At 38.7% G+C, this 23,375-nt stretch overlaps 2 protein-coding genes and 1 pseudogene across 3 annotated transcripts; 2 read left to right on the forward strand and 1 right to left on the reverse strand.

The window, feature by feature from the left end:
• Positions 1-4,029: 4,029 nt before the first annotated feature.
• On the reverse strand, positions 4,030-4,552 carry LOC134366221 (high mobility group protein B3-like; annotated as a pseudogene).
• A 2,474-nt stretch (positions 4,553-7,026) lies between these two features.
• ZBTB26 (zinc finger and BTB domain containing 26) lies at positions 7,027-19,265 on the forward strand. Of its 2 annotated transcripts, none has more exons than XM_063082150.1 (2): positions 7,027-7,084; positions 14,996-19,265. In XM_063082150.1, exon 2 carries the CDS (start codon positions 15,006-15,008, stop codon positions 16,329-16,331), a length of 1,326 nt encoding a protein of 441 aa, XP_062938220.1. In that variant the 5' UTR covers positions 7,027-7,084; positions 14,996-15,005; the 3' UTR covers positions 16,332-19,265. The 2 variants fall into 2 exon arrangements, with proteins under 2 accessions (XP_062938220.1, XP_062938221.1); XM_063082151.1 differs by having other exon boundaries at positions 7,029-7,080.
• A 1,041-nt stretch (positions 19,266-20,306) lies between these two features.
• On the forward strand, positions 20,307-23,131 carry ZBTB6 (zinc finger and BTB domain containing 6). The gene is made up of 2 exons (XM_063082515.1): positions 20,307-20,391; positions 21,560-23,131. Exon 2 carries the CDS (start codon positions 21,569-21,571, stop codon positions 22,841-22,843), a length of 1,275 nt encoding a protein of 424 aa, XP_062938585.1. The 5' UTR covers positions 20,307-20,391; positions 21,560-21,568; the 3' UTR covers positions 22,844-23,131.
• The last annotated feature ends 244 nt before the right edge of the window (positions 23,132-23,375 follow it).

The following is a 23,375-nucleotide window of genomic DNA, read 5'->3' on the forward strand; positions in this document are numbered from 1 at the left end:
GTTGGAGAAGGATTTTGAAAAGAAATAAAGATTGAGTATCCCTTATCCAAAAGACGTGGAACCAGAAGTGTTTTGGATTTTCAAGTTTTTTGAAGTTTGTAGTATTTGCAGAATACACAACAGTTGAGTGTCCCTAATCCAAAAATCCAAAATCCAAAATGCTCCAGTGAGAATTTCCTTTGAGCATCATGTTGGTGCTCAGAAAGTTTCAGATTTTGGATTTTCAGATTAGGACTGCTCAACCAGTATCTTTGAGTTCACTGTTTCTTCTGCTTGCTCAAATCTGCTTTTGAACCCCTCTAGTGAATTTTTCATTTCAGTTATTATACTTTACAACTCCAGAATTTCATTTTTCTTCCTTTTTATAATTTCTATCTGTTTAATGATATTCTTATTTTGTTCATTCATTGTTTTCCTGACTTTGTTCATGTCTTCCTTTAGCTCTGAACAACTTTAAAACAGTTGTTCTAATGTTTTTGTCTATTAAGTCAAACATCTGGTTTTCCTCACGGACAGTTTCTGTTGATTTATTTTATTCTTCTCAACAGGCCATATTTTCCTGCTTCTTTGTAATGTTTACATTATATACTTTGTAATGTTTTTTGTTGAAAACTGGATATTTGAATCTTATAATATGGTGACTGTGGAAATCATATTCTCCCTATTCCCCCAGGTTTGCTATTTTTTTGATTGTCTCTTGTGCTGAGAACCTGGATCAGCCTGAGGTGAAAGTTTAAGGTCTTCTCAGGTATTTTCTAAGCCTGTGTCTTTCCCTGATCATATACAGTAACTTTCCCCACATAAGTGGTTGCTTTTGAATATCCTAATCCTTAAATGTTTGACTCCCAAATGGGGTAAAACAAACAAACAAAACAGCTGCTACTACTTTAAAACCTGTGGAAGCCAGTTCAGGCAGTGGGGGTTGAAACAATGGCAGCCAGCTTCTGTGCCTGCACCTCAGTGATCAAAATCAGTAATCAGCAATCAGAACATAGATAGCCAGTATATGGAGGACAAAGTTCTTATTGCCCACTCTGGCTCCAGCAAGCCACATCAGGAACGTGGACACAGCTGCCTGCCACAGGTTTGGGGGAAGGAGGATGGGTAGCTACTATTGTATTAAAGGCTAACATTGAAATTAACCTCAATTTACCAGCTAAGCTCTCCCTTGGAAGATGCAAGCATTCAAATAGACTCCAGAGTTCCAAAATAGTTACTTCAGAGAGTTTCTGCCAGTACCAATGCTGTCTAGGTATAAAGATGGAATCTTTCTGCTTCTTACTCCATCTGAGGAACAGAAGAAGAAAAGAATGAAGAAAGTGAACATTAAACACAGCCTAAGGGACCTATGTGCCACCATCAAGAGGACAAAACATGAACTGTGGGAGTTCCAAAGGAGAAGACAGAAAAGGCATAAAGAATATTTGAGGAAATAATGGTCACAAACTTCCCAAATTTCATGAATGACATGATTTAGGAATCCAAGAAGCTTAATGAATTCCTAGTTGAAAACACTCAAAAAGACCTATGCAAAAATAATTAAACTGTCAAAAGCCAAAGAAAAGAGAATCTTGAAAGCAGCAAGAGAGAAGCAACCTTTCATATACAAGGGATCCTCAATAAGTTTATCAGCCAATTTATCATCTGAAACCTAGGAGACCAGAAGGCAGTGAGTTGATATATTCAAAGTGCTGAAAGAAAGAAAGAAACAAACAAAAAAACTGCCAATGGAACTGTCTATATCTGGATAAACTCTCCTTGAAAAATGAGGGAGAAATTAGATATTGCCTTTTCAACAAAAGTTGAGGAAGTTCATTACCACTAAACCTGCCCTTCAGGAAATGCTAAAAGGAATCTTGCAGGTTGAAATGAAAGGTCACTCAACAGTAACTCAAAGCCAGATAAAGAAATAGAGATCTCTGGTAAAGATGAATACACTGGCAATTATAAAAGTAAGTACTATTGTAATTATGGTTTGTAATTCCACTTTTTATTATCTACATGATTTAAAAGACAAATGCAGAAAAAATACTTATCTATGTTATTGGACAATGTATAAAATGATGTCATCTATGACATGAATAACAGAAAAGAAAGGATAGAACTATATAGGAGCTGAGTTTTTGCATGCAATTGAAGTTAAAGTTGGTATCAATTCAAATTAGATTTTTATAATTTCCGGATGTTAAATGTAATTCCCATGGTAACCACAAAGAAAATATCTAAAGACTATACACAAAAGGAAGTGAGAAGGGAATCAAACACTTCATAATAAAAAAATCAATTAAACACAGAAGAAGGCAATAATGGAGGAAATAAAGATTTTAAAAAGCTATGTGACATACAGAACACAAATAGCAAAAAGATATGTCCCTCCTTATCAATAATTATTTTAAATGTAAATGGCTTAAACTCTCCAATCAAAAGACAGAGATGGGCAGATGGATTAAAAAAAAATGATCCAACAATATGCTGTCTACAGTAGACTCACTTTAGATCCAAAGAAACAAACAGGTTGAAAGTGAATGGATGGAAAAGATAGTCCATGCAAATAGTAACCAAAAGACAGCTGGCGTGGTTATATTAAGATTAGGCAAAATAGACTTTAAATTTTAAAAATGTTACGAGAGACAAAGATATTATATATTAATAAAAGGTTCAATAAAGAATTATATAAAAATTATAAACATTTACACACCTAGTAACAGACTCTCAAAATATATGAAGCAAAAATGGACAGAATTAAAAGGAGGGAAAAAACAGTTCTACAATGATAGTTGGAGACTACAACACCCTATTTTCAGTAATGGGTAGAATAATCAAATAAAAGTAAGGAAAAGAAAAAAAATAAAAACAAACAAAAAAATAACAAAACAAAAACAAAAGATAAGTAAGGAAATAGAGGAACTGAACATCACAATAAACCAACCAGACCCAACAAACATTTACAAAACATTCTACCCCAAAATGGCTGAATACACATTCTTCTGAAGTGCACATGAGACATTTATCAGGATAAACCATGTTAGGTCACAAAACAAATCTCAACAGATTTTACAGGACAGTTATCATACAAAATATCTTCTCCGACCATAACAGGATGAAGTTAGAAATCAATAACAGGGGGGAAAAAAAAAAAACTGGAAAATTCACAAATATATGTAAATTAAACACTCTTTTTAAAATTTAATTTGTTTATTATTAGCATATTCATTCTTACAAGTTGTGATATTTCTTCATGCCCTTTACCCAACCTATCACTTCCCAAACCCCCTCCCCCTCATCTCTAGTATCCTTAGGTTTAAACAACACATTCCTAAACAACCAATGGGTCAAAGAAGAAAGCAAAAGGGAAATTAGAAAATGCTACTTAGAAATAAGGAAAATAACAAAACATACCAAAACTTGTGGGCTGCACTGAAAGCAGTGATCAGAGGGAAATTTACAGTTGTAAATAACTACATTAAAAAAGAATAAAGATCTCAAATCAATAACCTCATTTACACCTTAAGGAACTAGAAAAAAGAAGGGCATATTAAATCCAAAGCTAACAGAAGAAAGAAAATAATACAGATTGGAGAAAGACAAAATAGAGAATAGAAAAACAACAGAGAAAAATCAATGAAAGCAAAAGTTGGTGTTTTGAAAGGATGAAAAAATTGACAAAGCTTTAGTTAGACTGATGAAGAAAAAAAATGAGAAAACACGAAAATAACTAAAACCAGAAATAAGAGTGAGGACATTACTTACTATTGACATTACAGAAATAAAAAGGATTGTAAGAGACCACTATGAACAATTATATGCCAACAAATCAGGAAATGTAGAAAAAAATGAACAAATTCCTTGAAAAACACAAATTATCTAAATATACTCAAGAAGAAACAGAAAATCTCAACTAACCTATAACAAATAAATAGATTAAATCATTAATCAAAGCCTCCCAACAAAGAAAAGTCCTGTACCAGATGGCTTCACCAGTGCAATCTATTAAACTTTAAAAAAAAAATTTAACAGATAAATAGCTGTTTATTCCTCCTCCTCCTCTTCCCCTTCTTCATCCTCATCTTTATCTTCCTCTTCCTCTTCCATCTTTTTCCTGGCAACTTTAGTGGGATCCTTTATGCCGTCAAACTTTCCTTTAGACTATAAATCAGCAACATCCTTCTTGTACTTCTCCTTCAGCTTCACAGCCTTGGTGATATAGGGCTGTTTTTCACTGTCAAACTTAAGTTATTCCACATCTCACCCAGCTTTTTGGTCACATCTCCAAGAGAAACGCCAGCGTTTGTGGACTTGATCTTGGGGTGGAATTCAGAATAGAACGGGAAAAACCCAGATGGTGGCCTTTTGGGGGCATCAGGGTCCTCCTTCTTCTTGCTTCCCTTAGCTGGTCCATAATCCCTCACTTCCCGATCATACTGTACTTTATCTGCCTTTGCCATTTCATCAGATTTAGACTTCTCTTCCCCAGACATTGTCTTCCATCTCTCAGATCACTCCTTAGAAAATTCCAAAAAATTGACAGGGACCTCTGGGTTTTTTCTTCTTATGTTCTTCTCTGCACGTCTGCACAAGGAAGGCATAAACAGACATCTCGTCCTTTGGTTTCTTAGGGTCACTTTTAGCTATCTTGACTGTATTGTTTGCTAGTCTGGGCAGCACAGGGCAGGAAGCATGGCTCAGCGCTCCCCAGCCTTGTGCTAGCTGCCTCCATGAGAGCCGCCTCCTATTAAACTTTCAAAGAAGGCTTAACAACAAACCCTCTCAAAATTTTGCAAAAAATTGAAGAGGAGGGGATACTCCCTAATGCATTCAATGAGGTCAGCATTACCCTGATTCCAAAGCCAGATAAACACAAGTAAATTACAGACCAATATCCCTTAGGAATATAGATGCAAAAATCCTCAACAAAATATAAACAAATTGAATCCAACAACATATTAAGCTGGTCATTCACCATGACCAAGCTGGATTCATCCTAAGAATGCAAGGTAGTTCAACATAAAATCAACAAACGTAATACATCACATAATAGAGTGAAAGGGGAAAAACACACGATGATCTCAATTGATGCAGGAAAGGCATCTGACAGACTCCAACTCCCTTTCATATAAAATCTCTCAAAAAAACTAGAAAATAAGGAAAATTCCTCAACATGATAAAGGTACTTTAAAAAAATAAGATCAAAAGCTTTCCCCCTAACATCAGGAATAAGACATGATACTCACTTTCACAAAGTTATACTAAAAGTTTTACATAGAGATATTAGACATGAAAAAGAAATAAAAAGCATCCAAATTTAAAAAGAAGGAAAGCGATTCTCTATATAGAAAATCCCGAAGAATCCACAGGAGAGATACTAGAGCAAATAAACGAATTCACCAAAGTTGCAGGGAACAAGACCAACACACAAAAACCAGGTGTTTCTACACACCAGCAATGGACCATATGAAAAGGAAACTGAGGAAACAATTCCATTTAAAATAACATCTAAATTAATTAAATATGCTGACAACTGGAAAATATTGCCGAAAGAAATTAATGAAGACCTAAATAAATGGAAAGGCATTCTGTGTTCATAGACAGGATGACTTAAAATTCTTAAGATGTCAATACTATCCAAAGCGACCTACAGACAGAACACAATCCGTTACAAAAGCCTTCGTGACGAAGTGGAAAAGCCATTCCTTAAATTCATGCAGAATTGCAAAATGCTCCAAATAGCCAAAATAATCTTAAAAAAGAAGAATAAAGTTGGAGAACTCGCAGATTGAAACTTTGAAACTCACTACAAAACTTCAGTAATTAAAAGTTTGGTATTAGCATAAGGACAAACATGTAGACCAATGTACTGGGACAGAGAACCCAGGAATAATCCCCCATTTACAAGGTATTTCAAAAAGTTCATGGAGAAATAGAATGAAGAAACAACATGAATCTTTCCATGAATTTTTTGAAATACCCTCCTGTCGGGTCAGCTGATTCTCAACAAGTGTGCCAAGACCATTCAATGGGGAAAGGAGAGTCTTTTCAACAAATGATGCTGGGAAGACTGGATATCCACATGCAAAAGAGTGAGGTTGGGTATAGCAAGTGGTGACGGCTACACATGTTGAATGCGCTTAAAGCCACTGAACTTTACACTTACAAACTGTTAAAATAGTAATCATGTTTTACTACAATAAAAACCTCCACCTAAAGAAAAGGAATGGGGAGAACCTGCTAAACAACTGGATTAGCAGGGAAACGGGCTCTAGAATGATACTCAATTTTTGTGGCGGGGGGAATGCGTGGATGATGTCGTTCATCAACACAAGGACTCTAGGAGATGAGCAGAAGCGGGTCTGGAGAACTTAACACTGGAACAACCAACTGAAGATCTCTTCTAGGCAGTTGGCTCTGGAGCTCAGGAGAGGTGTCTGGGTTCGCAAGAGAGACCTGTGAATGGTCAGCAATTGATAGGTAAAAGAAACAACAGGAATGCAAGAGACCGCGCTAGGAATGCGGAGGGAGGAGGAAGAATCCCGAAGCAAGATCCACGAGAAATACTAACATCCAAAAGTGAGTGGAGTAAACCGCTTTCTGCTTTTCGGGCTCCCGCGCGGCGAGTCCACACCCCTAGACGGGAGGGACTTACCGAGGCTTAATCGCGGAGGCGCCCTTCAGGCTCATGCAGGAAGCCGGTGGATTAGGCCCAGCTCGAGAAGGGCCGCTGAGAAGGGGGTCTGGAGCAGCAGGTCACCTCGAAGCGCACAGGGCCTGAGCCGCCGACACTAAGGAGCCACAGTACTTCGGGGTAACTAACTGGCTGAGACACTAGCATCCAGGAACCCCAGCACTCCGTCCGCGCCCCGCCCACAGCGTGGAGAGTCCCTCTCGGGCCCCCGTCGTCCTCTGAGCCTTCCGATTGGCGGAGAACATCATGGCACCTGGAAGTTGTCTTTGTCCGGCCAGGGCTGCCCTTCCGGTTCCGTTGGGTCCCCTTTTGGCTCGGGTTCCCTGCCCCTCCCCCTTTCCGGAGCCCCGAGGGGCCAGAGCTCCTGGCGGTGCCGGATCCTGATGTCGGCCTTACCCCGGGTCTGTAAGTGCGGAGGCGGCCGGAGCGCCGGGCTGGGGTGCGGGGTCTCTCAAAATGGAGCCCCCTTGGGGCCCTGGATCGGCCGGGACCTGCACTGGGATGGGGGCCGAGAGGCTGGCCTAGGCCCCGGGGGACTTAAGGAGCCCTTGGCCCGGCCCACGCTGCGCCCCGCCCCTTTCACTTCCCGTCGTCTGGAATGGGGAGCCCGAGGATGCCCAAGGGACCACCTACTGGGACCCCAGCCGAGGGCCCAGCAGTTGGCTTGGACGCCGGACTCTGGCATCTTTTAGGAAGTGCCAGAGCTGAGGCCCTGAGAAAACGAACTTCGGGAGCCAGCCGAAGGCAAGGCCCTCAGTGCCAGCCCACAAGAATCACTATGAGTGCTACATCATTAATGTTAGATTACCCTTTTGCTGTGGTTTCCCCCAATTCAGCCACTGGCCATAGCACCTGTCATGTTACTTGGATTGTGCCAGGCACTGGAGATTTATAAGATATCGTTCCAAATTTCAAGGTCAAGTTTGGGAGCCAGATAGAAACAAGCAAGTGCTCTTGATATATAAATATATATGTACGTACATATATATGTCGTATATGTATGAACTGCTGAAGGGGCATTGCTGAGAAGGCTTTAAAAAGAAAATGACATCTGAATTATACTTCTTGGCGAGAATAAGGTGTGGAAGAGCTTTTCAGGCTGAAGGGACAGTTGCAATGCTATGGAGGAGTGACAGAGCCTAACTCGTGTGGAAAGAGGAGGATGTGGGAGGGCTCCTGTGCTTGGGATAGGATATGAGGCTGGGAAAGTAGGCTGAGATCCAGACAGAGAAAGGTTTAATCCTAAAGTAGATGGGTAGTTTTTTGAAGAGTTTTGAGCAGGAAACTGATAGGGTCAGATTTGCACTGCAGGAAGTCATTTTTTTCTGTAGAAAGCCTGTAGAAAAGGAATTTCTATTAACTGAATCTGGACTCTTTAGCTAAAGGCTAAAGATTGGAGATTCTTTTGAAGGAGTGATGGGGTCAGCCTAGTGAGAAGCCATGAAGTCCTGAAATACAGTTATGACAGTGTTGTTGGAAAGGAGGCAAATATGTGCTGGAGGTGATGATGTCAAGATTCCATAACTAATTGTAGGTTGAGAGAGAGAGGTACCAAATCCAATTCCTAAGTTTTAGGTCTTAGGCATTTTAAGTATAGTGATGCCATTATCAGGAATAAAACCATAAGTAGTGTAGATTACATATTCATTTTCTGAACTTGTTGAATTAAAAGTCTAATGGGATAGCCACATAAAGCTGTCCAGAATAGAGTTGCAAGTGTAACTCTGGAGCTCGGCCTAAACGTTGTGGCTTAGAAGTAGAGGTCTGAGTTATCAGTCTAGAAGTGGAAGCCATGGGAATAGCCGGCATGAGAAAGGGAGTATTGAGAAAGAAGGAAATTTGGGGGGTAATGGTTGTATTTATGAAGCAGAAAGAGGAATTGGAGCTAGTGGTGGTTAGTATAGTAGCAGAAACAGAGGTAGGAAGTGTAAGAATGCAGGGTTCCAGCAGCCAGGAAAACACAAAAATCAAGAGAAAAAAATTTTGAAGAGAGGCCACTGGATAAATTTATGAAGAGCATTTGGGGGATAAGAAAGAAAAAAAGATTGCATTTCTTTATTAAGAGGTCATTATTGACCTTTTATAAAGCAATTTTAGTAGAGTGATGGGTTGGTGGCGTATGAAATATTGGGGACCTCAACTGGTTTGGTGTTGAGTGGAAATGAGAAGATGACACACATGAAGGATTTCACAAAGAAAATTGAGAGGCTTTATTTATTTATTTACCTAACATGCTTACAGAACACATAACAGGCACTATTCTAAGCTCTTTTAAAAACTTAACTCATTTAGTTTTCCAAATCAACCCTATAAAGTAGTTACTATTGATAGATGGGAACACTGAAGAAGAGTGGTTAAGCAACTTGTCCCAGGTCACACAATTAGTAAGCGGTTGAGCAGGGTTTTGATACTAGGAAATACAGCTCCAGAGTCCATGGTTTTACCCACAGCACTATTTGGTGATTGAGTACAGGAGTCAAAGGAGTAGGAAAGATTTAAGCAAAGATAGGCTCATTGATAAAAATGGAGAGGCTTGGAAGGAGACCCAGGTTGAGAAGAAGGTAAGTAATGGATTTATGTTTGTATTATATAGTTATGTATTAGTTTTTTATTTCTTTCTTCCTATCATAGGTCCTCTTCCGCTCTGCCAATTTAGATCAACTTCTTCCACTCTCATGCTTTCATTTAGCACTTGCCATTTATAATCAGGTCTCCTTCTCAGCTTTAGGTCCATATCTAACAGCAAATTGATTTTCACCTTGATGTCATGCAGGCTTCTCTGGCTCAACATTTTTAAGGGTAGACTCATGATCATCCCCTCCAGTATTCCCTAGCTTATTGAATGACAGTCAGTCAAAGATATCCGTCACTGAAACCAAATATCTTTGAGTCATCTTGACCCTACCTCTCTTGTTCCCCACCTTGGTCACCATTTCCATCTGTTCTTTGAAATGTCTCTCAAATCTGTTTCCTCTATCCATTCATATTATCATTGTCTCTGTTCAGACCCTCATCATTTCTGTCTTATTGCTTGTTTGTTTGTTTGGGGGTTTTTGTTGCTGTTTTTTGATGACTGGCTGAACTCTGGACTGTGGTGTTATCAGCACCACCCTCTAACCAACTGAGATAACTAGCCAGCCCCATCATTTCTGTCTTGATCTGTTAGAGTAATAGCATACTGAAAGGTTCCTTATCTCCACATTCACTGTTCTCCAAGCCATTCTCCATAAATTTTATTTTTGACTAATTGAGTTTTAATTCAGTTTAAGAATTTAAGTATCATTTCGACTGGTAGAGAAGCAGCATAGAGTAGGAGTTTTTAAGTAGCTCGAATTGAAGTTAAGTTTGGTTAAGATTAGCCATGCATATTCTTACCTTTGTACAATTCAGTGAGGCCTTGAGGAACAGACCAGCAAAACAGTGGTGGAAAACTTAAATCAGTGTTTAGGTAACTTGCCCACTTCTGTACAAGTTAAAAAATGATGAACTAGATCTATGCTTATCAACATAAACAGCTCTCAAAAACAGTAAGTGAAAAGAGTTGCGAAACAATATGTATAGTTTGTGTACAAGAAACATAAGTTTACTTTATATTTTCTGTGGCTAGACAGGTAGAAGTGTTGTTTTCAAAATGGGGGTAGGGAGAATGAGGAAAGACCAAATTCAAACTGAGTTAGGCAGTTGGGAAAGGGAATTTTATCTACAATGTTAAAAAAAAAATTTTAGGAAGGATATATTTCTGTATGTATTACTTATAATTAAAAGTCAAAACAACACAAAAGGGTGAGAATTTGGAGACTATAGTGTCATGAAAGTGACCCAAAAGAAGAAAAGGATTGAGGTTTAAAGAGAGAAAGGCTGTAGATAATACAAACTCTTTGAAAAAATGTCATCTGATGTTAAGGAAGGACAAAGATTTCCAAGTAGTTGTGAGTGCTAAGTTGAAAGGTTAAGAGTGCTTCTATGAGGTAGGTGAGAAAGCAGACTGACATACAGATTAGGAGTTATTATACTATAGAAAATTTTTGCTTATCAGAGGCATTTGAAGTAGTTATTAGAGGCATTTGAAGAAACTTGGGTATTTTTTGACTTCGCATAGTATAGCAGTGAACATTGTCCAATCTAGAATATTCACCAGTCAGTCCTGTTTTCAATTACTCCTGTTTGAACAAAGGGAAAATTTCAAATCAGTTGTTATAAAATAATTATGCAAGAATTGTGTAAATATAAACAAAGAGAAAATGAGATTAAGTGAGAATATGCCTACTACATTGATGTTTGAGAAATGGTTATACAAACTTGAAACTCGGCAGTATGCAGATTTAATCTCAGTAACCCAGGCAATAGATGATAAGGGCCTGAACCATGGCAACGACAGTAAGAACAGAGAGAATCTGGGAATTGTCCTGAGGAAAGAACAGAATGTGGTGAACAAGTCTCTGTTCTACCTGATCATTTCTTTGCTTTCTTTCAGTTATGAGAAGCTCTGCCATAATCTAGTATTATGTGAGTGGTTTTTGTGAATATTATGAATAATTGCTACTAAGAAGTTATCTAGAGTTGGGGATTCTGAAATCAAATATATTCATAATTTTTGTTCTCTATTTTATTTGCAAGTGGCATTAAAATTCAGTCTACAAAGATAAATACACAAAAGATGGAAAAATAACAAAGTTAAAAAAGATGAGAAAGCTAGGTATAAGGATACAGGCATAAAATGCAATCAGGAGTATGACTAATATGAGGGTACTTCAAAAAGTTAGAGGAAAATGGAATTGAAAGTGAATACTAATCATTCCATGAAGACCCCTCATACATAAATGGCTTACCTTTGAAGTCCTCTATACTTAACACGAACTTGGCTTTAAGTTGTACTTTTCATTTTAAAACATAAACCTTTTACTGAAGCATAATTGAAATACAAAAAAGTGTACAAATCATAAGTGTACAGCTCAATTTTCTTAGCCTACATTTGCAATGTGCAATATGAGGAAGGAAATCTTAACAATTACATAATTAATAATATCCTTAAGATAAAACTGTACTTGTTCTAGTTGTTTCACACATAAATTTTGGCATTGCACAGGTAGGCACAATTTCCAGCTCTAACACTTAATACTTTCCACCATTATTAAATTTGGCAAGTTATTTATGTTCTCTAAGTTTGAGTTTCAGTTTCCTCATATGCAAAGTGGGGATAACTATAATACCTACCTATAGAGATTTTCAGGATTAAATGAGTCAATTTAGGTAAAGCATTTAGGACTGTATCTGGAATGTAGCAAGGACTCGGCAAAGATTAGGTGTCATTTCTCTTATTTTTAAATAAAGTTAAGCCAGTTCAATTATTCCTTTTAACTATTTTTAAAAAGTAGAAAAAAAAAAAATTGAGCACGGTGGTGTAACACCAAGGCCAAAGTTTTGGATCCCAGTACTGGCCAGCCATCCCCCCAAAAAAGTGTTTGTTTAAAATTTGGTTTTGTCAAAACTATTTTGGAAACAAAACCAAGAAAGAAATCCCCTCCCCACCCCCCGGGTAATCAAAAGAGGATATCATGATAATGAAGAGCATCTTTACCATAGCTCAGTAATAATTTCACAGGAAACATTAAGAATTCATTATTCTGCTGGTTTTTGTTGAGTGAGCTGTATAAAATGTCACAAACAATTGATCCTTGCTCTCAAATAACTAACAATCTATTGGAAAGAGAAACTAGTGACAGGAAACAATTAAGGGATAAATTGTGGCCTGGAAATAAGAGTTTATAAAGGGGAGATAATAGAGTGGGCTGACACATATTAGGGAAAACTTCCTGAAATAAACAGTATAAATTGCTAAAACCAACCAAAGATAATATAGTTTTGCTGCTTTAAATTACTGACATATTCCCTGTATCTTTCAGATTTTTCCTTTGTATTTGAGACACACTATCATTTCTCTGATACTACACTTGTTTCTATACATCCCTCCTCTCTCAATGAAGTTTTTATCTTTATTGTGAATATTCATTATCTTTACATTCAGAATGTATACTTTGTGTATATTTCTGTTAATATACCTTTGTCACACCAGTTCCCTCTCCTAAATTTCACCCTTCAATGACATTCTCATTCAGTTGAACTCCTAAGTTTATAATCTTTACATGTTCCTTTTTATCATTCTCTATATCCAATCAGTTACCAAGTTCTTTGAAATATCTGTTATTTTACCTTGCTCCTTATCCAATTTTCATTCCTTTCTATGCCTTCATGGCCTCAGATCTGTAATGCTTCTGCAGGTACTAAGCTGGTCTTCCTAACAATAATTCTTCCTTCTTACCACTGTCAGACGAATCCTATAGGTTCAGCTAATACAAACTGAGCACCTGCTCTATGTGTAGTACATTAAGTGATGGGAATATACACCAGTTTGCACAAAAGAGGGTTTGGCCAGTAATGAGACAAGCAATGTGGCTGCAATAGGTAGAATTCAGAGCTAAAGGAAAGAATATTTTTCCCCAGAAGATTCAGGTTCCCAGCATTGGCCCCATTTAATAGGATGAAGAAGTTTCCCTCCACTGCCATGAAGCTTGCAATTTGAAGAGGAATAAATATTTAATGAAGTGTTTTGACGGTTGTGATGGAAATGCCCTATGTTATGGGCCCAGTAGAGACAGCTCTTTTAAGGGGTCAAGGGAGGGGCTTTTAGAGGAAATAAAGGAGTCAGAATTAGCTAAGAGATAGTGTTCTAGACTAAGGAAATGAGCATGATAAGGCCTGGAGTGAGTACTGTTATATACTGGGCACTGAGGAATAAGAATAGAACCTAGACTCTGCCATCAGGAGCTGATACTCTGTGAGCCTTTGTAAGTCAGTGTTACAGAAGTTAAGATTATAAAGATTGGGTTTCAGGGTCCAGATGTGGCCAGAAGCTGGTTGTCTCATCTGACTCTGAATGGAGGGGTTAATGAATGCACAAAATCCAAGGTGAATTTCTTGATTCACTGAGATTGTAGAGCTGTATCTCAAAGATAGACCTGATATGCCTACTGATGTCATAGAAGACTGGTATATAAACAGAAGAATACCAATTTGTTACTTTTACAACGACTAGTGGGCTGGAATTATCATGTTGGCACAACTAATTCATACTTACACTTTAGAGAGACAAATGGGAAGCCAAGATATGAGAAAATCATTTACAGAGTATGGAATCAGAACATGGAGACTTTCTCCAAAGGAAGTTCTATATAAAGGGACCAATATGCAGAGTTTTGGGAAAGACTTTTCTCAGTGGTGGAGTGGGTTATGCCAATGTTTACCTTAATTATTATTAGGTTTAGTTAATCAGTTTATTCTAAAGAGGTTAGTCTTCATCCAGGAAACAATTGGAAGTCACCCAAGGCAGGGGTAGGGTATAATCAGATCTGTGTTTTGTTTTTAAAAGATGACCGGTAAGGGGATCTTGACCCTTGACTTGGTGTTGTCAGCACCACGCTCTCCAAGTGCGCTTACCGGCCATCCCTATATAGGGATCCGAACCCGTGGCCTTGGTGTTATCAGGACCACACTCTCGCAAGTGAGCCACGAGCCAGCCCCCAGATCTGTGTTTTTGAAAAACAACAGGTGGTATACTAGTTGGATTGGAGAGAGTAAAAGCTGGAAGCTGAGGAAACATTTATGAATCAGTTCTAGTAGTCCACATGATGAATAATGATGGATAAATAGGGATAAAGAGGAAAGGACAGATCTAGTAGGGATTGACTAGATCCACCAAATAGTTCATCTGGTTTTTCTATATTAAGTATTTTATTTTCTGTATCAAGAAATGTTCCTTAAAAGAGAGTTTAGATCGTGGATGAAGAACTGTGCCTTTTACACTGTCCAAACATTGTCCCTTTAGATCTGTCTTTCATCTTGTATGAGAAGCAGGTTCCCAGTTTCAAGCAAAAGAAAGTACAGCATCTTTATTTGTGTTGGGATGTTTTAGTTTGTTTTTGAAACATGACAGAATTCTCATTTGAGACGTGAAAAAATACTCTTGGACTAACTCAAGCACTGTGCTTGTTTTAAGTATCTTGAAAAGTTGAATGAATGTCAGGCTATTTACACTAATACAAGTCCACTCTTCAGGTGCAACTGACACTTGGTTTGGTAAGGAGTAATTTTTAACAGCCTTTGAATGCTGTTATAGTAGCTTCCTCTTTCAAGGAAAATTTCATTTGGATACATAAGAAACAGATATGACGACACAAATTTGTTTTTGGAAGGTAAATCCAAGTTTCTTAATTGTTTGAATTTCCTTAAATTCAACCTTTTTACATTTCTGTTCTTTAGGTCTGCCAAAATGTCTGAAAGATCAGATCTCCTTCACTTCAAGTTTGAAAATTATGGAGATTCAATGTTACAAAAAATGAACAAATTAAGAGAAGAGAATAAATTTTGTGATGTTACAGTTCTCATAGATGATATTGAGGTACAGGGGCATAAAATTGTGTTTGCTGCAGGTTCCCCCTTCTTAAGAGACCAGTTTTTACTGAATGATTCCAGAGAGGTGAAAATCTCCATATTACAGAGTTCCGAAGTGGGGAGACAATTGCTCTTATCCTGTTATAGTGGTGTGCTGGAATTCCCTGAGATGGAACTGGTAAATTACTTGACTGCTGCGAGTTTTCTTCAGATGAGCCACATTGTAGAACGGTGCACGCAGGCCCTGTGGAAGTTTATAAAGCCAAAACAACCAATGGATAGTAAAGAGGGATGTGAACCACAGAGTGCTTCTCCCCAGTCAAAAGAACAGCAGGGCGATGCCAGAGGCTCCCCAAAGCAGGACTCACCTTGTATTCATCCATCTGAAGACAGTATGGATATGGAGGACAGTGATATTCAGATTGTTAAGGTAGAATCTATTGGGGATGTATCAGAGGTTAGAAGTAAAAAAGATCAGAACCAGTTTATTTCTTCTGAACCCACTGCTTTACACTCATCAGAACCCCAGCACTCCCTGATAAATTCAACTGTGGAAAACAGAGTAAGTGAAATAGAACAAAACCATCTCCACAATTATGCCCTCTCTTATACAGGCAGTGATAACATCATCATGGCCTCAAAAGATGTCTTTGGGCCTAACATTCGAGGTGTAGACAAAGGCCTACAGTGGCACCACCAATGCCCAAAGTGTACCAGGGTGTTTCGTCACCTGGAGAACTACGCCAACCATTTAAAAATGCACAAACTCTTTATGTGTCTACTCTGCGGCAAGACTTTTACTCAGAAAGGCAACCTTCATCGACACATGCGTGTGCATGCCGGAATTAAACCTTTCCAGTGTAAAATCTGTGGGAAAACCTTTTCTCAGAAGTGTTCCTTACAGGATCATCTTAACCTTCACAGTGGAGATAAGCCCCATAAATGTAACTATTGTGACATGGTTTTTGCACATAAGCCAGTTTTGAGGAAACACCTTAAACAGCTGCATGGCAAAAACAGCTTTGATAATGCCAATGAGAGAAATGTGCAAGACCTCACAGTGGATTTTGATTCTTTTGCATGTACAGCAGTCACAGACTCTAAAGGGTGTCAGCCACAACCTGATGCAACACAGGTCCTGGATGCAGGTAAACTGGCCCAAGCTGTCCTGAACTTAAGGAATGATAGTACTTGCGTGAATTGAGTAGGGGCTTCATGCTCACAACTAGAATGGACTGAGAATGTGGCAATAGTCTGAATTTTTTAGGAGTGATTTTACTAGTTTGACTTCTCCAAAGCCTCTGCGCAGGAGGTAGGGGGTGAATCAAAGCACTAATAGACCAGGCAGCTTACCACTTGGAGTGGTATTGCCTTCTTTTTGCCCTCTCGCATTTTCTGTTTTGAATTATTTATCCTGTGATGTCTGTTTTCCTTTACCAAGGAATAATTCCATTTGTCTACCTAACATTGACTTATGTCTTAGACTGACACTATTTTAGGCTTTGTTCACCAGGCACATTCTGAAGGTACCAACAAGTTAATAACATTACCTGTTCTCCACTAATAGATGCTGTGCTAAGAGAAGTGAATAATTTTCTTTGGCAGAAAATAGGCTGAGATATAAGGTGATATTGCTATCGACAATATGTCTGGTTGCCTATTGATAATTCATCCATGCCTGATAAATGAATGAATCTGCTTCCTACCATTTGTACTTGTCTTGGAGCCGGCTATAAAGAAGTATGTTCATTTGTTCTGTACTCTTTTCAACAGTATCATAGCCCAACTTCATCTCATTGCATTGTTCACAAAGATGAGAGTACAATCTTTTCAGCAACATCTGCAGACATAGTTAGGGATCACCTTGTGGAGCATAAGCAACAAAGGATAGAAGTACAGTTATACAACAGCACTTACATGGGAGGTTTTCCTCGCAGCATGTCCCACCAGGAGGCTAGATGCTTATAATTAATGTATAACTTGTTGATGCTTTTGAAATCAGTATTACTCTAAACACACTTAAAGTGTGCTAAAGTATAATGGTTTCTCTAAAAAGAGGTTATTGGGGAGTCTCTGAACTTTGTTTCAGAGTTTAGCCATCAGAAAGGTGAGTTTGACCATCAGAGTTTTGTGCAGTGCACTATGAGTCTCTGAATTTTCATTTCCTCATGTACCTTAATTTCTAAAATGGATGAAAGAAGTCAAGTGGGACACAGAAGGGGCAATCAGATTTTTGCATTCAGATATTACTCTTAAAGAGACACTGTCCCACCTTGCCACCTTTGATAGATCACTGTTACAAAGTCTTATCTTCCTATATGGTGATACAAAACAACTGGTTTTCCTAAAGCACATGTTATATTTCAGAAATAAAATTTTGCATCTTATTTGTTTCTGACACAGGAGTTAGACTTAGGTAATAGGAGTGTTAGAGTCCTTAAAGAATCTTAAGAGATCATTTATTCCACCTTTTTCATTTTAAGTTGGGGCATCCAAAGCCCAAAGAAGTGGCCTGGCCAAGATGGGCCAAGGTATATAAGTGACTAAGTATGAGCTAATGTCTCCTTACTTCTTTCCACTATCCCTTGGCTTAAAAAGATTTAGTTCATGATGAAGAATAATGCATTAACAGAAAGCTCTCAGTTTGTTTCACCTTTGTGTTTACCTGTTGGCTTTTTTAGACAGCCTGGATTTTGCCAACAGAATATCACAGAGGGATTTATTTATGTTAGCTAATTATTTTTTAGTTAGATGAGTATTACATTCTTCCCAAGCAAGTAACTGATTTGTTGGGTGCTGGTTAGGGAGGGAAAGGGCAGGTAAGAGTAATGTGAGAAGGATCCAAATGTGAAATTGATTTTGTTTGGAAAACAGTGTTTATTTAATTTCCATCAGGATTTTCTGTTTTTATGTTTGAGTTTTGATAATCCAGAAATTAGGCTTAATTTATATAGTTGGAGGGAATTCTTAAGTTGTTATAATTTGCTACATTTAAATGGGATCAGATTTAAGGTATAATTTCTATCTTTTATTCAAATAATTAAAATGAGAACACAGTTGAGTGATAAGACCAATAAGAACTTTATGTCTAATGTCACTCATTATATGGTCTCATGATGCTTTCTAGCTTTCTGATTTTTATATGATCCAGCCAAAGAATACCAATTCTATGCAATGGGGAGACTACCACATCAACCAATGTTTTTGGTATTTTCTCTGAATATCATTTCTTCATAGGGAAATTTCAAGTTGAAGTGCTTCCTTTGCTCACATTCATGTCCTGTTTTGGTTACTGGTTTGAAGATTAAAAGGCACGGGTTCATATAAGATTTGTCTCTTTGGTTGGAGACTATTTCTTGGTTCATTCAGTCATTCAAGATACCTTTATTAAACACCTACTGTTGCCAGGTACTATGCTAGATAATGAGGATGTGAAGGTAAGATTGATACCATCCCTGCCCTCATGGAGCTTATGGCCTCATGTGGTCTTAGTGAGATAAGATCTAAATTTGATTTTATATTAGGAATAAAAAAAACTTGCTGTCTTTGATCACTTAAAATCAGCATCTTTGGGGTTTTGTATCAGTAGAACTTTTAGTTCTCACCTTCTGCAAATGCAGTCTCCTCCATTTCTTGGCTAGAGAAGTCTTCTGTTTCTGTAAGACATTTTCTAATTTTGGTGGGACTTTTTCTTTGCTTATACATGTTTCTTAGATTATGTTGCAAAGAGGTCATGTTACTCGTATCAAGTATGTTTTATAGGGGAAGATGACTTTCAGAACTAGTCATATTCCTGTAGAGGAGGAAGATTTTTAAAACCTTAGTCATTTGGCATTTGTATTTTATGGATCCCCAGGATAACTAGAAGGGAGAAAGGACTCTCTTTGCCATAGTTTGGTTTTTTAAAAAATTACTGTCACAGTTATTTATTTATTATTTAATTTTAAAGACAAACTCCAAACTGAAGTGGTTCTGAGGTAAATCAGATGTGGTTTTAATTTGTTTGTTTCTTTAAGATCTGTAAATGGAAGGTGACCAGTGTCACTGCTTCTAAAACATTGTCCTAAACAAACAACCCAGAACATTTTATTTCAGCTCATGAATAGCTGTTCTAAATCTGTTGTATGTTAGACATACTATGAACTACCTCTTCACTTATTATGGGGAAGTTTCCTTAATAAAAATGTGACAATTAAAGCTCTGGTGTCAACGGTTTGTTTTCTCACTCTCCCCTCCTGCTTTCCTTTTCAATTGCTTGAATTTGAATCCAGGAATGCCTTCTTCAGTTCTGTTCTTTAAAATACGCATTAGTCAAGCAGGAAAATATGGGTTAACCAGGAATTAGTTGTTACACGTCAGTTACATCCATGACAATGTGTTGACTGTGGGGGTAGAGCAACTGCTTTTAAGAATTGGTTCAGACATCCCTTCATTCGGCAAAAACTTGATTCCTTCTAAGTGCTAGACTTCGGGAATGCAAAGATCACTGTACTAAAATACCTCCGCCTAGATGGGACACAAATACTTTCAACATTGGTGTGATAAGGGCAATAGTGAAGGCAGTCAAAGGGATTACAGGCTCCCAACTGAGAACCAACTAATTAAGGAGCAGTTCAAGATGGCTTCAGGAATGATGTGATTTATAAAGGGTTTTTAGAAGGATAAGTGTGGAAAAGGATAGGGCATGTCAGAGGAAACAGCCGGGCCAACAGCTGGGGAAGGGAAGGTAGGGGCGAATTGAGTGATAAAGCTGCAATCCGGAAACTGGGGCCAGTTCCTGACGGGGCACTAGTTAGACGATCTCGAATACGGATCCCTACGGTAGTCTCTCCTTTCCTCTGCCACCTTTCAAGTTGTACATGGACCCAGTAAGGAGAGGGCCCGCCCCATAATAATCTGTAAGGGCCTTTCCGGGGTCTAGCCACTGGGTACTCTGACAGACGTGCCGTGATCCAATTTCACACCCCGTCTTCAATTCGGACGTTCGGGGGGGACTCACAAAGGGTAACGGTTCGCGTGACGAAACCGGGACAGGAGAAACGGGCTTGCCGGTTGGTACTCAGGCGCCTTTCTGTCATCTCAGGAGCCGGGGAAGTGAGAAAGGGAGAGCGTCTAAGGATGTCCTTCCGGGGCGCCCAGACGGCCTCTTTCCTCAGTAAAGAATAAAGCTGGTGGACACCGGATGTGTTTCCTCCCAGGCTAAATCCGACTTCCGGCTTGGGCCGCGGCTGCCGCGGAAGCCTCGACTCTAATTTTCGCAGTTGGTAAGTATGCGCGAAGGGGATTCGGCGGGTGGGAAGGCCCGACGTAGAGGGCGTGGAGGAGGGCAGCTGGGCGCGGCCCCGGCGTGGCTGATCCGGCGCTGCAACCAGTTGGCTGCTAGGGCCTTGGCTAGGCAAGACCTGCGTGCAGAGCTGGAGGGATCTTCCAGGACACCTGCGATCCGGTTTCAGTTCAGCAGATGTTCCCTGAGCTCCTCCTCCTCTGTGTGGGCCCTCGTGCTTGGGGCACGAACCCAGATTAGCCAAGCACCAGCTCACGGTGCTCGGGGAGCACCTGTCGGGGAGACGCGAGGAGTCGTCACGTTGGTCTTATTTGATTTGGGCTTAAAGGAGGCAAATCACTAGCTGGAAAAAGGCATTGAAGGCGCAGATGTAACAGATGTGCAAAGGTATATTCGGGCCTTTTTGACTGGGCAATGATAAAATATTTAGAATCGAAGGAGCTTCGAGTATGAGAAAAAGAATAGAGGGAGATAAAGCCAGAAAGATGGGTTAGGGCTAAATCGTGATGTATCTTGTATTCTTTCTTGAGTATGTTAGGCTGTCCTCAAGGTAGAGGATAGTGATGGAGGATTTAAAGCAGAGAGAAATGTTTTTAAAAATATGTTTTAAGGAATTAAAACTTATTTAAAACTTAATTCTGGTGGCACTCAGGAGGGTAGTTTGGAATATAGACGTGTATGACATCAAGGAGACCTGTTGGAAGAGACAGGTCTAAGTGAACAGAAATGAGGACCTGTTGTATTGGTGGGGAGAAAGAAGTTTGGACATAACATTAAGGTTTCTAATTTGGGACACTATGTTAAGTATACTTTGTGGTGACTACTGTGCTAGTTACTGGGTACTCAAAATTAACAGTGTTTCTGGCCACAAGCCACATAAAATTTAGCCAAGGTTACGAACACTGAAACTGTTAACTACAATTCAATTCTGCAATAAAAATATGAAAAATATGCTATGAGATCATAGAAAAAAAGCATTATAATTTTCTTGCTTTTGAGATGATGTACACTCTTAGCACCCAGATTGGAATTTGGCTCTTCTCTTTCCCAGTTCAGGTTTGAGGGGTGGGGTGTTTTTTGTTTATTATCACAGTGTGGGAAAACATTTCCTATCCTTACATCAATGTTTGTGTTGTTATTTTCCTTAGATTGTGACCATGGCTGCAGAGTCTGATGTTCTACACTTCCAGTTTGAACAACAAGGAGATGTGGTCTTGCAGAGAATGAATCTCTTGAGACAGCAGAATTTATTTTGTGATGTATCAATTTATATTAATGACACTGAGTTCCAAGGGCACAAGGTGATTTTGGCTGCTTGCTCCACTTTCATGAGAGATCAGTTTTTACTCACACAGTCAAAACATGTCAGAATCACCATCTTGCAGAGTGCAGAAGTTGGCAGAAAATTGTTGCTGTCTTGCTATACTGGAGCACTTGAAGTTAAAAGGAAAGAGCTTTTGAAATATTTGACTGCTGCCAGTTACCTTCAGATGGTTCACATTGTGGAAAAGTGCACAGAAGCTTTGTCAAAGTACCTGGAAATTGATCTTTCTATGAAAAACAACAACCAGCACACTGACCTATGTCAATCCTCTGATCTAGATGTTAAGAATGAAGAAGAAAATTCTGATAAAGACTGTGAGATAATTGAAATTTCAGAATATAGTCCTGTAAACATAGATTTCCATGTTAAAGAAGAGCAAAGTAATGCTTTACAGTCTACAGTAGAGAATTTGGCATCAGAGAGAAAGGAAATGAAGTCACCAGAGCTATCTACAGTAGATATAGGTTTTAAAGACAATGAAATTTGTATCCTACATGTAGAGTCTATCAGTACAGCTGGTGTAGAAAATGGGCAGTTTTCACAGCCGTGTACCTCTTCAAAAGCAAGCATGTATTTCTCTGAAACACAGCATTCATTGATCAATTCTACAGTTGAGGGTAGAATGGCAGAAGTTCCTGGGAGTCAAGGTCAGGGCTTATTTTGTGAGAATACTGAAGGAAGTCATGGTACAGTGAATGAGATTCAGAATCTGGAGGAGGGTTATTCACTGAGGCACCAGTGTCCTAGGTGTCCTCGAGGCTTTCTTCATGTTGAAAACTATCTGCGCCACCTTAAGATGCATAAACTGTTCTTGTGTTTACAATGTGGGAAAACATTTACACAGAAGAAAAATCTCAACCGACACATTCGAGGGCACATGGGCATACGGCCCTTTCAGTGTACAGTGTGCTTGAAAACATTTACTGCTAAAAGCACACTTCAGGACCACTTGAACATACACAGTGGGGATCGGCCATACAAATGCCACTGTTGTGATATGGATTTCAAGCACAAATCTGCTCTCAAAAAGCACTTAACCTCTGTCCATGGCAGAAGCAGTGGGGAAAAACTACCTAGGCATGATCTCAAAAGACAAAATCTGCTATAATTAGAATCACAGACTTGCTTTATAAACCTTGTATCATTCTACTAGGTAAATGTTTCTGTAGAAATGCAGCATTTGTAATATTGCATTCCAATACCCCCCGCTTCCCCCATCTTTACGTCTTATTTTTGGTCTGCTTACACATATTTTTCTTTCTCAACTTCTGAATGCTTCAAGGTTATGGGAGGTATGATAAAGCTGATGGGATTCTGTCTTGTCTCGGACATTACATTTAAGTCTCAGTGGTAAACTTACAGAAACTGTTCCTATCTTAAATATTCTTGATTTTAGTGACAGGATCCAGCAGTATTTGCAGATTCTGATTTGGAATCTCTAGATAATTGATTTAAGTATAAAATTTAACTATATAATAAGTTTAATGAATTAGGATAACAAGAAGAGAAAATAAATTTAAAAACACTTATCTGTTACTAGTCACTTTAGGAACAGATAGGAATAGCAATATATTTTTTAAATTTTTAACCAACTGCTCTTGGATTCTAAAGTAAACACCAAGGTACCTGTTGTTTTAAAC

Source organism: Cynocephalus volans, chromosome 17, assembly GCF_027409185.1.
Source record: "Cynocephalus volans isolate mCynVol1 chromosome 17, mCynVol1.pri, whole genome shotgun sequence".
Lineage (NCBI taxonomy): Eukaryota > Metazoa > Chordata > Mammalia > Dermoptera > Cynocephalidae > Cynocephalus > Cynocephalus volans.

Bases quoted from the DNA above. Each gene is read 5' to 3' on its own strand.
- ZBTB26 (XM_063082150.1), top strand. From the start codon at position 15,006: ATGTCTGAAAGATCAGATCTCCTTCACTTCAAGTTTGAAAATTATGGA.
- ZBTB6 (XM_063082515.1), top strand. From the start codon at position 21,569: ATGGCTGCAGAGTCTGATGTTCTACACTTCCAGTTTGAACAACAAGGA.